Source organism: Delphinus delphis, chromosome 19 (assembly GCF_949987515.2).
Source record: "Delphinus delphis chromosome 19, mDelDel1.2, whole genome shotgun sequence".
Lineage (NCBI taxonomy): Eukaryota > Metazoa > Chordata > Mammalia > Artiodactyla > Delphinidae > Delphinus > Delphinus delphis.
In genome coordinates this window covers 56,860,410-56,875,176 of record NC_082701.1, presented here as the reverse complement: position 1 = coordinate 56,875,176, position 14,767 = coordinate 56,860,410, and the positions used below count along the sequence as shown (strand labels likewise).

At 41.9% G+C, this 14,767-nt stretch overlaps 1 protein-coding gene across 2 annotated transcripts; it reads right to left on the bottom strand.

The window, feature by feature from the left end:
• Positions 1 to 1,137: 1,137 nt before the first annotated feature.
• On the bottom strand, positions 1,138 to 13,667 carry ZNF286A (zinc finger protein 286A). 2 transcript variants are annotated; one of them, XM_059998667.1, is made up of 7 exons: positions 13,621 to 13,667; positions 13,122 to 13,329; positions 11,983 to 12,071; positions 8,197 to 8,311; positions 7,047 to 7,139; positions 2,478 to 3,732; positions 1,139 to 1,598 (listed from the first exon to the last, which is right to left on the bottom strand). In XM_059998667.1, the coding sequence occupies exons 2-6, from the start codon at positions 13,156 to 13,158 to the stop codon at positions 2,501 to 2,503; spliced, it is 1,566 nt and encodes a 521-aa protein (XP_059854650.1). In that variant the 5' UTR covers positions 13,159 to 13,329; positions 13,621 to 13,667; the 3' UTR covers positions 1,139 to 1,598; positions 2,478 to 2,500. The 2 variants fall into 2 exon arrangements, with proteins under 2 accessions (XP_059854649.1, XP_059854650.1); XM_059998666.1 differs by having other exon boundaries at positions 1,138 to 3,732.
• Between the last annotated feature and the right edge of the window lie 1,100 nt (positions 13,668 to 14,767).

Below are 14,767 nucleotides of genomic sequence, written 5' to 3'. Positions count from 1 at the left end.
CCACTTAGTCAATGATATTTTGTTACAGGTAGCCTAAAACAGACTCACCACTTCATTAAAATATATGTAACAGTGGATCCTCCAACTGCATGGGTTTGAACTACTCAGGTCCACTTGCAGGGATTTCTTCAATAAATACTGTCGGCCCTCCGTATTCGAGGGTTTTGCATCAGCAGATTCAACCAACAGTGGATCCAAATTTCCATCCATGGTTGGTTGAATCTGAGGATGCAAAAGCCAAACATACGGAGGGCCGACTGTACCACACCATTTAACATAAGGGACTTGAGCATCTGTGGATTTTAGCGTATGTGAGGGCTCCTGGAAACGACAGAGAGAAAGCGAATGACAGAGGCGGAGGTCTCTCAATACAACTGACTATGTGCCAGGTTCTTTACATTCATTGTCTTATCCTCACAACAGCCTTGAGAGAGGGTGGATCTGTCCCCATTTTACAGATAAGCAAACTGGGGCTCAGAAACAGTAAGTAGCTTTCCAAAGTCACATAATTGCCAAGTGGAGGTGGCAGAATTCAAACCCATTGATTTTGGGTTAGTCAAATATTGGCCCCCAGATAAATTTCTTCTCACTCAAGCATTTGGCCTGTTGAGAAACAGCAAATATTTTCTGGGACATGTAATCTCTGCTCGAACTATTCAACTCTGCTGTTTTAGCACAAAAAGAGCCAAACACATGTAAATGATGAGTGAAGCCCAGTTCCAATTAAACATTATTTACAGAACTAGGTAGTGGGTCCAGGCCATAGCTTGTCAACTTCCACCTCAGACCGTTAATCTGAATATCGAGGTGATGAGAGGGCTGAGCTCTATTTTGTTTATTTTGTCCTGTGTCAGCCATTCTCCGACCCTCACCTCTCAGACCTCGGCCCCTTTCAATGTATTCGTTTTTTAAAAATTCTTTTCAAAGCCTCTTTCTTCCCAGTCCTTCCCGTCCCATTTCCTATTGTTTTGATTTCCATCGTTGCTGCATTAGACTTGACCTTGACCTCTTTTACCACCACTTTTTTAAACTCTATTCCTCTTCTTTTCCTCAGTAATAGAACTAAGGTCTACAGAGGAAACTATAAAAATTATAAGAAGTAACTGGGATAATGTGTAGGGGGAAGAGTGCAGGCTGATTGCTGAAAGTCCAAGGATAGGATTTAGGAGAGGAGAAAGAAGAAACCTGTAACTAATCTTTCCCTCTCTATCTTTTCTATAATCTTCTTTTCACACCGTATAACAAAGCAACAATAAAAACTGACATTTGTATAGTGTTTTGCTAAATATTTATTTGAACTTTTGCTTTTGTTTCCAATCCCATCACACGGTTCTTTGGTCACCCATGTAACTTATGTCAATCGATCACTGTGGCTTCCTTGGGGCCCTGGGATACAGCAAAGACCAACCAACATACAGGAGGACAACAAAAAAATGTGGGTAAACGTGAGGCCTGAGAAACGACAACTTCTTCCCAGGGTGCAGGGTAGGGGGAGAAGCCGCTTGTCCTCCTGAAGTCACTGTCCTGTGACTCTCTTCCGTATGTGACATGGTGTTTGTGCCTCAAAGCTGCTTCAGTTCTTCTTCTTGTCCGAGACCCTATATGTAACCACACATGGAACCCATCAACTTTTCACTCTGCACATCCCAGGGGCTTTCTCTCCAAGTGACAAAACACACTTTACAGAGAGCAGAATAAGGTAAAGAAATGAAATTTCCCTAATACTGTGATTACAGAAAACCAAGGATTCATTCAGTGCCAAGGATAAGAAAAGAGGGACTTGATCAAAAACTACAGTTAAGGTTCTGACTCTTTCTCTACCTCAGGGTAACTTCCAAGGAAGTGTAAAGTGAAGATGTACCCAGTGGGGGGATAATAATCATCTAAATCTCAGCGTAACCCATGTGAGCATAATTTAGACCTCTTATATTCATCAAATGAGATAGTAGCCTTTGGGATTGGGAGGGAATCCAAAGCACATTTCAGCTCTTAACCTTTAAGTTTTTATAGTTAATGTAAAAGAAATGACATTCTCTGTATATCTGGGTCTCCACTTTGGATTCAAAGAGGAACAGCTCTGTGTCTTCCCAATGATGAGAATATAAGCCCTCTGCCTCACCTACCAGATAAGAATGTCCTTACAAAGTGAGATGCTGTAACAGGCTTTGATGTGACAAAGAGAGGGGAACTGGATTTCACATTGATTGCATTGCTACCCACTCCCAAGGATTTTCTGAATTTCCACAAAAGGGTATTGGGGGCAAGGGGGGTGGGTTAGGGATCAATCTATGAGATTCCTGGATGGAAGCATTCAGAATGATCAAATCAATGGATATAAGGAACATTCTGTTTATGCCTCAAAGCTATGTATTATGTAAGTAGAGTTAGATACACACAGAACTGGTCCTCAGACAGCAGTTTATGTGTCTTCCACACAAAATGCTCAGGTATTTAACACAGCGATAAAACCAACTCACATTTCTTCACATTCAGTCATTTTTCAGGGCTGCTCTTCCGTGTGAATCCTTTGATGTCTGATGAGGGATGAACTGCACTTAAAGCTTTTTCCACATTCGTTACACCTATATGGTTTCTCCCCAGTATGAGTTCTCTGGTGTTGAATAAGTGCTGATGAATGAATGAAGGCTTTTCCGCATTCGTTACATTTGTATGGTTTCTTCCCAATATGAATTCTTTGATGTTTAGCGAAATTTGAGCTCCGGCTGAAGGTTTTCCCACATTCGTTACACTCGTAGGGTTTCTCTCCGGTGTGAATTCTCTGATGCTGAACAAGATGTGTGCTCTGACTGAAGGTTTTTCCACATTCACTACATTCATAGGGTTTTTCTCCGGTATGAACCCTCTGATGTTTGGTAAGGGATGAGCAGTGGCTAAAGGCTTTCCCACATTCCTGACATTTATAGGGTTTCTCTCCAGTGTGAGTTCTTTGATGTTTAATGAGTGCTGAAGAATGAATGAAGGCTTTATCACACTCGTTGCATTCATAAGGCTTCACCCCTGTGTGGATCAGCTGGTGCTGCACGAGGTGTGTGCTTCGATTAAAGCCTTTCCCACACTCACTGCACTCATACGGTCTCTCTCCAATGTGAATCCTCTGATGTATTGCAAGGGATGCGCTTTCTGTGAAGGCTTTCTTGCATTCGCTGCACTCGAAGAGAATTCTAGTGTGAGTTCTCTGATGTTTAGTTAAATTGGCCCTGTGGCTGAAAGACTTCCCACACTCAGTGCAGCTGTAGGGTTTTTCCCCGGTATGGACTCTCTGGTGTCGAATGAGCACTGAATGGTAAGTGAAGAGCTCACCACAGTCATTACATTTATGAGGTTTCTTCTCTTTGTAGGTCCTCTGCTTTTTCATTAAGGTTGATTTCTGTTTCAATCTTTTTTCAAGGGTATGGAAGGCACAGGATCCTTTGGGAACTCTGTCTTGAGTGAGAAGTACTGACTTCTGGTTCAAGTTTTTCCAGTAAACACCATGCTCACGAGCTCTCTCTTCCGGGAGTGAATTCACGTGGGTGAACATTTCTCTTAAGCATCTCTCCTGATTTCCTTGCTGATTCTCTAACCGGTTTTCACATGCGAGAGTTGTTTCCAAGTTGGAGTCATAGACACCATTCCTTGTCAGCCTGTCTATGACTGCAACCTGGCATGACTCTTCTTTGGAAAAATCTTGCACTGAAGTTGAATCTTTGCTCCCGGGTCTAGTCTCTGAGTCTGAAACAAATTGGAAATGCAAATTTCCTTTGTTTTCTGAGTTCAACAAAAAGGCAGGTCTGTAACGGGTAAGAGTTAATGAAGGTGAAGAGCATGGCTTCAACGAATAAGTGGATCTGACTCTTAGAAGATGACTTGCAAAGAGAAGCAAATGGAGGGAAACAAATGCACAGTAGATGCAGAGAAAATCAGCAGACCCTACCCAGGAATCAGAATGGGGGAAAGATGACCAGAAAGACAGGAGGAGGGATGCAGATGAAGCACCATTTCACCAGATGAGCAGGAAATGAGCATCCCAGATCAGGAAAGGGGAGGAACAACCTCTATAGAATATCAAGTGCTGTCATAAACTTCCAGGCAGTTACCACCTTAGTGCAGGGCACAGCGATGACTTCTAAATTTTCAGTTACCCAACCCTACTCACATCCTAATATGCATTCCATTTCCAGTTTAAAATCTTCCCTAAGAATTCTTTTATAATATGTTCCTGTTGAAAAATCAGTGATCTCCCAAAGATATAATGGCAGATACATTAAATTATATCTGAACAAGGCTAATCATTACAACACTAATTGAGGTAGCAAAAAACTGGTAACATCTCAAATATTAAAATACAGTAATATTTTAATACTATAAAGAACTGATTAAACTACGGTGTACACATACAGTGAAGTATGTGCAACTTAAAATAATATGAGAATGACCTCTACATATTGCTACGAAGTAATCTTCAGGATACATTAAACTTAAAAAACCCAGCAAGCTGTGAAGGAGTGTGTATGGTTTGCTACTTTTTGTGTAGGAGAAAAAAGAGGAGATACAAATATATAGACATATTTGGTTATATTTTCCAAAACTAAGAACAGATAAATGAAATACTAATAAAAATGATTGCCTACAGAGAGAACACCAGAATAGAGAGGGCAAGGATGGAAGCCAACCTCTCTGAATATATCTACTATAAATCTATTAGAATTTTTATATTCAATATGAAACTATAAAACTAAAATAAAGAGTTTCGTTCAAAAGAATAAGTAAATAGACCAATGAAACAAAAGGGCAATTTCAGAAGTCAAGTAAATACAGGAATTAAGGACAATACAAAGGTAGTATTTCAGTCAGTGAACTAAAGATAATTTGTTTTTACAACAAATGGTCCTGTGAGTGATTAAACATTCAAAAGACAGTTAAGTTAGATCTGCCCCTCATTCCACACAGCCAAGTGAATTCTGTTCCTTCATCCATATCCATATCCAATGGATATTCTTCTATCCATTTATTCAACGATTACCTATTGGATGTCTACCATACGCTAAGCTCTGGGGAAAAACACACAGTCCCTATGTACATGAAGGGAGAGAAAATTTAGTCTAACATCTACAAATACATATAAAAATGCACCTGTGGTAAGTACTAAGAAATAAAAGGCAAATAATGCTGTGAAGGATGATAAGGGGAACCCAGGGGGATGAGGAGAGGCCTCCCTGAGAAGGTAAATGACTGAGCTGAAATTGAATTGGGTTTGGGGCTCAGGTGAGTGTTCCAGGTAACAGGTACAGCAGCACGGGGGTGTGTTCCAGGTAACAGGTACAGAAGCATGGGGGTGAGTGTTCCAGGTAACAGGTAGAGAAGAACGGGGGTGAGTGTTCCAGGTAGAGGGAATGACATGTACAGAAGCCCCAAGGTGAGAGGGGACATTTAGGAAGAGTACAGTGGTTGAGAGCAATGGACTCTGAAATCAGAATGCATGAATTTAATCCCAGCTCTGCCACTTACTAGCTGCATGACCTGGGGCATGTTTTTTTACGTTTCTACTTCAGTTTCCTTATCTGTAAGATGGGGCAATAACGGTACCTACCTCATGAGGAATAAAAACAACACCTACCTTAAGGAACACTTAATGAAAATATTTATAAAACACTTAAAACTCTGACACAGCATCGGTGCTACCTAAGTGTTTGTTAAATCAGTAAAACATAAATTGATACAAGGATAGTGTAGGTACGTAGAGGCTGTGACCTCAAAGTGCGGTCTGAGGACTCCTGGGAGTCTGTAGGTTCAAAACTATTTTCAGAATAATGCTTAGATCTTATTTGCCTTTTTCATTGTCTTGACATTTGCATTGATGTTGCAAAAGTGATGGTGGTAAAACTACCCACAACTTATGCACAAATCAGGACAAGACACCAAATGTACTAGTAGTTGTTGTATTTTTCCCCACCATGTACTCTCAGTTAAAAAAAAAAAGCCAGTTTCACGTAAAAATTTCTGAGGAAACAAAAGAAATCGTTATTAACTTAATAAATTAATTTTATTTATTAAACCTTGACTACATGCCTTCTTAATATTCTGGATGATGAAATAGGTAATATTCATAATGCAAGTCTGCTCATATCAAAGTATGATGCTTGCCTTGAGGAAAACCACTCATGAGACTGTTTGAGAGCTGAACTGGCCATTTTTTTTTTCATGGACCATCACTTTTACTTGAAAGAATCACTGACAAACTACGTTATCCATGTTGGGTATTTGGCAGATATTTCCTCAAAACTGAAAAAAAAAACGAGCCTGTCACTTCAAGGAAAACAACTGACAGTATTTGATACAACGTGAGCTTTTGGGCAGAAATTAGAATTTTGGAAAACTTTTATCTACCACTGAGAGCTTGATAGCTTCCTAATACTTAAAGGCTTTTCTGGTAAGGTCAGTGGTGACACTGAAAATTGTGGTTTTTAAAATATTGCATGATGTATTATGTCAATTTTTGGAAGATATGCATAACTCAGTGAACCAATATTTCCCAAAAGATCAATAGATTTTAAGAGTAGGAAAAATTCATGGATATGGTTTCAGATGCACCTTGCACCTAACCTTTAAGAAACTACAACTCGCCCAACTTTGGTGTAGTATCAGAATAGCCAATTATCTGGAAAGTATATTAATTATGTTTGTGTCTTTTTTCTTTATTTTTTTTATTAGTAAGGTTGTTTCTTGATGTGGATGCTAGCTACATGAATGTGTTCAATTTGGGAAAATTCATAAAACTGTACAGTTATGACATTTTAATCTATTTTACTTTACAAAAAGAAGGAAAAGAAAAAAGGCAAATGAAGCAAATGTGAGCATGCGTTTGATCTCAGTGTTGTTTTATTTCCTTGACTTTGTATGTATTCAAAATGCAATATAATTTAAAATAAGATATTTAAAAAATAAAAGCATGTTGGCACTTCTATATTCTTTCTTAAGCACTGAAGAGCGCCACTTCTTTACTGTCTTGTGGGGTTATTCTTTCCGAAGATTCCCGTCTGACTCACCTGAACAGCTGCTTTTGGGGGCTTTTCTCTCAAGCATCAATGGTTCTTTTCCATTCTCCAAATTGTGGTTCTCAGGTTTGGAAACTGGAAGCCCTGCTCATTAAAAAAGAAAAAAAAAAAAAGAAAGAAAGAAAAAAAAGAAAAGGGACTTAATTCTTTGTGATGGGCACAAAGCTCTATTCCAGAGCACGGCCCCAACCCCTGGATCCACAAAAAAGACAGGACATCATAGGAAGTTTTGGAATAAGGGAGCGGGGGGCCTCAAAATGAACCTTAAAACAGGTGCAGCAAGAGCCTGGGCCTCATAAAGAGTTACACGCATTTGAAAAGACAAATATTTAGCCTGTAAAAAAAATAGAAGAGAATTTGTCTTGTTTACTGTGGGAGTTCTGGGGAGATACTGCAGACCAGTCCTCAGCTCAGGGAAGGAGTTGGGTGAAGTGGGACCCCAGTAGCAGCACCACAAGCCTGTGACTCTGTGACTAGCTGTCTTCTGATGTTTTTCCTTTCATCCTTCTTCAGTTACTAGAACCTGCTTTCTTAGGGAATTTATTATACGAGGTTTGGGAGGAGCTAACATAGTTCCTTCCACCACTGATACGAACACATACGTGTACATGCATGTGTCTACATGTGTACACATGCAAATACCTCCCCCCGCCCAGAGGCGGGCACAGTATCCAAACTGGTCAGAGCATACTCTATCTCCCTGGCTCGAGTTACTGCTTCACTGATGGACATGTGACCCTATCTGCTGAAACTCCCAGGATAGAAGCCTTCTTTTTTTCCTTAGCTCTGTAACTGGAAGAATAACCCTAGAGCGCCCAATGGCCATCTGTGCCACACAGGGAGATCAGGACAAGCTATACCACATAATTAAAAAATAAGTAAATAAAAAAAATTCCTGACAATATATTTGATTCCCTTTTACGCTAGTGTGAATTCGGTTTCTGTCACTTGAATCCAGAGACTCCAGATACAAAACAAGCCTAAACATTTCACCAAGAACCCAGAGCAGAAACAGATTTTCTCTAGGCCCAAAGGGATCACTTCTTTACGATTACTGGCTTTGTTATGCTACTTCATTGTCAATAAGGTAATGATGTCCCCATAAGCAGGAGCCGCAGTCATGGCAGGAGCCCATCCTTACAGAGTGAGACGAGGTTCCTGTAGTTCTCCAGCATCACGTCCCTCTGTGCAGGATCCAGCCTCCCCCACTCCTCTGGGGTAAAGTCCATGGCCACATCCTTGAATGTCACTGATGCCTAAGACACAAAACATACTTTTGTTCACCATCTGTCACTCCACAGCCTCCCTTTCATGCCCCAGTTTCTGTTGGCCCTGGAGTAGAGGCGTAGATGTATTCAATGGGGGAAATCACTGTGAAAAATGACAAGCATTCTCATGTGTCCTGGACATTCCATGGAAAGTCACTGGGCATCAATTATGTGCCAGGCACACTGTCGAAGATTCAACATGAGAACCAAACGAAACAAGACCACGGTTTCTCCACTGACAGACTAATTTTTCTGGGGAAGAAAGAGTTAAAACATGAATCAACAATGAATCAACAATGTAGTCTGGCAAAGTAAACAAAATATAGGCAGAGAAAAAAAGGCATGTGTCTGTATAATTCTCCTTGTGAGACCTCACCATGGAATGAACAGACTGGCACCAAATCCAGTGAAGCACGGAATCAAGGCAAGATGCATTAAATTGGAAAATGACAGCAACAAATTCATTAAGGGTACAGATATCACATATAAATGTTTATGGGTAAACACCACAGGATTATTTACACAAGACATAAAATACAAAAACTGTATGGAGATAGACACATACCAGTACTGAACATGTCTCTTTAAGTAAAGACATAGAGAATGGGAATAATATTCCAGGTTACTGAAATAAATATATACCAAATGCTATAACTGGATAGAAAACACCTTCTATTTAAATGTTCATGAAGCACTTGCAAAAGTAACAAAGTAAATGTTAATAAATTCCAAAACAGAAAAGAAAGTGCAATAACTGATAACTAAAAAAAGTATCAAAATTTCAAAATAATAATGAAATAAAACGCAAAAATCAATGCCATAAGGCTAAAATTGTACTCAGAGGAAACACTTCAATTTCATTAAAAGAAAATCAACGTAATTAAATGAACAAAGCATACAAATCAAATTAGAGACAGAACCCAACAACAAATTAGGGAAAACAGAAGGAATTACAGGATAAAAGTAGAAATTAAGGGGAAGAAAAACAAGAAAAATAAGACAGCTCGGAAATCTGAATAAGAGCAGTGGGTTATAGTACTATACCAATGTTAACTTCCTGACTTTGGAAAAAGAATAATAAAAGTGAGGTGAAATGCTAAATTTTGGAGAATCTGAAAGGAGAGCATATGAGAAATCTTTCTACCACTTGCTAAATCTCTATAAGTCTCAAATTATTTCAAAATAAAGTTCCTCAAAATGGAAATAATCTGAGACTTAAAAAATATAAGAATCATCCTTGGAAAATAAAATGTAAAAATCATTAAGCTGCTACTAAATAGACAAGATACTGTGAGAAAAAATAACTTTGATCCTACAATCTGCATATCTATAGCTAAACTGACAGTGGAAATTAACTTCCAAACCATAAAAGAAAAAAAAAAAAAATCAGAACAAAAATGCGAACTACAGCACAAAAGGCACAAAAAAATACAAAAGAACAAAGCATAGTAAACAGAATTATAAAAATCACATAGCAAGAAAAATGTGAAACATACAAGTAATCATAATAATATGAATAAATTAATTTCTCTTATAAAAAGGTTTCTTAAAATAGCCACATCCTCTTTACAGAAAAAAGATCCAGACAAAACCCCAAAGCTGGGGATGGAACGGGGGGATGGAAGGAAATATAGTATACTACATATTTGAATACAGTACTTCAAGCTCAACAAAAACATATGGAAAAATATATACCAAACTGTTATCCTCAGTAGGGAGAGGTGGTGGACTGAACTTGGGAAAGTAAGGACGGGTAATATACTTTAATATTTATATACGTCTGTACCGTTCACCTGGTTATCATGAGCAAAAATTAAAACTCTAATTATTAAAAAAGTCTAATAAGTAAAAGATAAACAGCCCAGGCAAATTCTAATAAGAAAGACAGTTGCAGTATTAGCATCAAACAAAATCCAATGCAATGCAAAAAGGACAGTTTAAAAAATTTCCATAAAAGGTTTAATCAATTCTGAAGCTATACAGTCTTGAATCTAATATTAATGTGCTGAAATGTATAAAGCATTCACCCTTTTTCTGGTATCTGTACTCTGACTTTCCTCTGGCTGCTATGCCTGACCACTTTTAGTCCATGCAGTTCAGGTAGTACAACTCCATCTCTGACTGATGGGTGGGATTTGTGTTTGTATGTGTATGTACAGGTATATTTTCTAGTCTGATCACACTCAGATTTGCCAATAATGGTCCAACAATGGGCCTAATACCCATTATAGAGTTAACCTCAGTCCTTCTTCTGGAACGACCAGAAGGGAAGATGCCCCTTTTCTCTGATCTTCAACGTGGGAAGATGTAGGCCTAAATTTGTTAGGGGCTACCCTGCACGAGAAGAAAAGCCTGCTTGAGTGCAAAACACACAGAAAGAAAAGAAAAGGTCACTGAAATGGAGAAAATAGATTCTAATGTCACTGCCTGAACTGAATTTTAGCCAGACCTGGATTTTTCACTTATAATAGTCAATAAATACCTCTTTTTGCTTAAGCCAGTTTGAATCGAGTTTTCATCAGGTGCAACTTAAAGCTTCTTGACTAATAAAGTCTTCAATATTCACGTAAGGTATTTAAGAAACCAATGGAGGCAAGCAAGTATACAAGGATCCTGGGAAATCACGTTGACAAACGGCAGCAATGTGCAATGTCCACTTTCACACTTTGGATTAAAGTAGCAAAAAGAGAGGCTAGTGGAGGAATCTTTGCATTGTGGTATGACACACACCATGTGGTATGACACACTCCGCTCAACTTCGTTTAAGAAAAATGTTCAGACATACAAAAAGTTGAGAGACTAACACACTAATCACCCATATACAACTACCACTTAAATTCAGCAATTCTTAATATTTGCCCTTGGGGAAGTGAGAGTTTGGAAACTGAGTTGTAACTTGGTAACAGTTCACCTCTAAAATACATCCGCATTCATCATCTTGTTGGGCTGGATTCTAACTCTTTAAAGTAAATCTTCTATAGGCTTCCTTTTTTTTTTTTAAGTTTTTTTTTTTTTTTTTTTTTTTTGTGGTACGCGGGTCTCTCACTGGTGTGGCCTCTCCCGTTGCAGAGCAGAGGCTCCGGACGCGCAGGCTCAGGGGCCATGGCTCACAGGCCCAGCCGCTCTGCGGCATGTGGGATCTTCCCGGACCGGGGCACGAACCCGTGTCCCCTGCATCGGCAGGCGCACTCTCAACCACTGTGCCACCAGGGAAGCCCCTATAGGCTTCCTTTTCCAGCATTCCTTTGAACTATTTGAGTACTCACTATGTTCATAATTCACTCCAGCACTTCAGGTGTTTTCTTAAATTCCTACTTAACAGTCATGTGTATGTTGTTTCCCCCAGTGAAACATACATGTTAAGAGGTATGCACCACATTGTCTTTTAAAATCGTTTCCCAAATAACAAGCATAGAAATTAGCTAATGGGCTAAAGAAGGGCAATGCTTCTTCCACGCCTTCTGAGTGATAATAAATACTAGACGGACAAGATACCACGAAGAAGCAGAAAACATTTTCCACTGAGCCCTTTAGTCACTTGAGTCGTCTCTTAGAATTCAGCTCTAGTGGACACAGAAGCTCCACATCAAAAAGAAGGGAGTGCATCTGCACTCTGAGAAATAAGGTGGAATTTCAATAACCAGCAGAGACTCACTCACCTGTGATCTGGCTGTGAGGCGCAAAGCTGCCACTTCTCCCTCTTCTGTGCTCTTTTCTTGGGAAAAGGGAGAATCCTGGGAAGACAGAGCTAAGGGCAAGAAAGCAGTCATGATAGGGCCTAGATCTATCTTGTGACTCAGATTTATGAGCTTAAAATCTCGGGACTTCCCTGGTAGCCCAGTGGATAAGACTCCGTGCTCCCAATGCAGGGGGCCCCGGTTTCATCCCTGGTCAGGGAACTAGACGCCACATGCATGCCGCAACTAAGAGTTTGCATGCCACAACTAAGGAGCCCTGGAGCCACAACTAAGGAGGCTACCTGCCGCAACTAAGACCCGGCACAACCAAATAAATAAATATTTTTTTAAAAAAATTCCCACCACCGTACTCCTTCCTGGTCGTCCCTACAAACACTGCAACTGAAGGGAGCCTGAAACAACGACGTCCTGGAAGATGGCACTCTCTGATCTGGAAATTAAAATAAGTTTTTCTCTGAGCTTAATCTACATTAAATTAATATGGGAAAAAGAGGCTCAACGGTTCTGAAAAATCACTCTGCAAGCTTAGTCCAAATGTAGCTTGCTGGATCCCATCTCGAAATAATTACCACTAGTTGAGACTGGGGTACAATCTAGAAATCCAACAAGCACAGGTAGGGGCGGGGTGTGGATTCTGATATAAGAGGCCACAGACCAAACTTCTAGGAGAACTGGAAGCCAGTCACTGACTCCTCTGCCTGGTGCCTCCTCTATTAAGCAAAAGTATCTGCTCTACTGAAACCAAAGGGTTTTCGTCCAAAGTGGAGGAACAGGAGTGGAAAATACTTTTGCCAACCAAAAAAAGCTAAACTGTCAGACCCACTGATGAGGCTAGGATGGTATAATCCCCCGGGAGGAAGAAGGTGTGAGACAAAGTACGAGACTATGCTCAAGCCTCAGAAGCTGACATTTCCCTCACATTTTGGGGGTGTCTTTGGAGGGTCCGCTGTGCACCCAGCTGGGATCCCACAGCAAGCCCTCCACTCTCACCCAAAGAGCCCTTCCATCCCCAGACAAAGGAGCCGGACAGCAGTGACTCCCGTTCAGGAGGAAGAATTCGGCCCGGCCCCCAGCACAAGTTCAACACCGGCCCCCCTCACCGCTCTTCCCAGGCATTTCGGCCATATCTGTCTCCATGGTCACCACCTCCCGGCCGCGAAGGTTCAGCTCTCCCCCCAGCGCAGCCCTCTCCGCGCGGAGGAGCGGGAAGCCCCGAGGCCTCGTGGTCCTCCTTCCCGCCTCCCCTCGGGGGGCTCCTCCGAAAGGCTTCGCTCCGTCCCGAACCGGCTTGGCCCTCGAGGCTGGCACCTGGAAAGCCGGGACAGCATCCCTGAAGCTGGGCGCTCGCGCCTGGCGCTGCCGCTCGGAGCTGCGCGGGGGCCGAGCGGCCGGAGGAGAGGCGCCGGGGCCGCAGCCAAGGAGCCGCCGCGCAGACCAAGCCCCCGCCCACCCCGCGCCCCGGGGCTTCGGGGATGGGGCTCGTGCCTGCCCTCGACGGCCCTTTCTCCAGCGCGCACTCCACCCGGCTCGGCGCAGACTAACGTCCCGGGGGCACCGCCGAGGCCGAGCAAGGAGAGCCGCACCTGAGCAACAACTCACCTCCCGCACCGGGCCTCACAAAGGCTACGAACTTCTCTGGCCAGCGGGGCCGCGCATGCGCAAAAGCACAGGGCAAGGCTGGCGGGCCTCGTCCGGCCCCGGAACTACGATTCCCAGAAGCCCGCGGGAGTGGCCGGACTCCGCTCCTCAGCAGGTGGGAGCTCTCGTAGCGCGGTTTGGGGAATCCAAGCAGCTGCGGTCTCCCTACCTCTCGCGAGAGTAGCGGTCGCTTAGCTCGTGCGGGATCCCGCGGACACGCGAGAGCGTGAACCACAGAGCTGCGTTGTTGCCGGTCCGACGGTGTGTCTGTACTTGGTGCTGCTGAAGCTACGCACGCACGTCACTCCAGTGCAAGGTATCTTAGAGTATATGGCTTTCCCCATATTCTTGTCTTCCCAAGGCTCATCCGTTGCCGTCAATGTGAAAGGTGTACTTTGCAAACCGATGTGCATGCGTCCGTAGGCTACTTGTTATACTGAAAATTCACACGTGTGAGATAGGGGAGTTGAAAAGATTTAACCAGTTTCAACAAATTTGAGCAACAGGTTATTTGCAAGCATAAAAATTAGATTTATCATAGGAGGTGTTCTCTCAAGGGAGCACGTTTCGTCTCTAATTCTGTTACTGCACACACCCAAACTCAAAATGTCTAAATGACCCTCTTCTTCTTAGTGAATAATATTACTGCTCACAAACCCATTTGCAAAAGCCAGAAGCAGAATATCCTCAACTCTCGCTCTCTGTTCATCACGGAGTCCTATTTATTGTATTCTCCAGTTTGTCCATCTTTCTCTTTTCCCACCAGTATAACCCTAGTTCTAGCCACCGACATTTCACTAGGATTATAGTACCAGTCTCTTAGCTGATTTCTACAAGTCGGGTTTGCTTTCCCACCAATCTGTTTGCCACACGTTCTGGCTTGTGATCGTTCTAAAGCAAGAATAAGATGTTACTTAACCCTTCAATGGCTTTCAGAAAGTTTGGGAAAGATGATTTTTAGTTCCTACAAGAAGGCACCCCCTTATCCAGTTCTCATTTTCCAATGTGATTCTCATCATCTGAGCCTCCTGGTATTCACACCTGTGTGTAATCCACCCCCCACTGAGTGTGGATAGGACTTGTGACTCACTTTTAACCCATAAAACAT

Bases quoted from the DNA above. Each gene is read 5' to 3' on its own strand.
- ZNF286A (XM_059998666.1), bottom strand. From the start codon at position 13,158: ATGGAGACAGATATGGCCGAAATGCCTGGGAAGAGCG. The intron at 12,072-13,121 runs GTGAGGGGGGCC...TCTTGCCCTTAG, and splicing joins CGAAATGCCTGGGAAGAGCG to CTCTGTCTTCCCAGGATTCT. The intron at 8,312-11,982 runs GTGAGTGAGTCT...TTTGTGTCTTAG, and splicing joins GCCTCACAGCCAGATCACAG to GCATCAGTGACATTCAAGGA.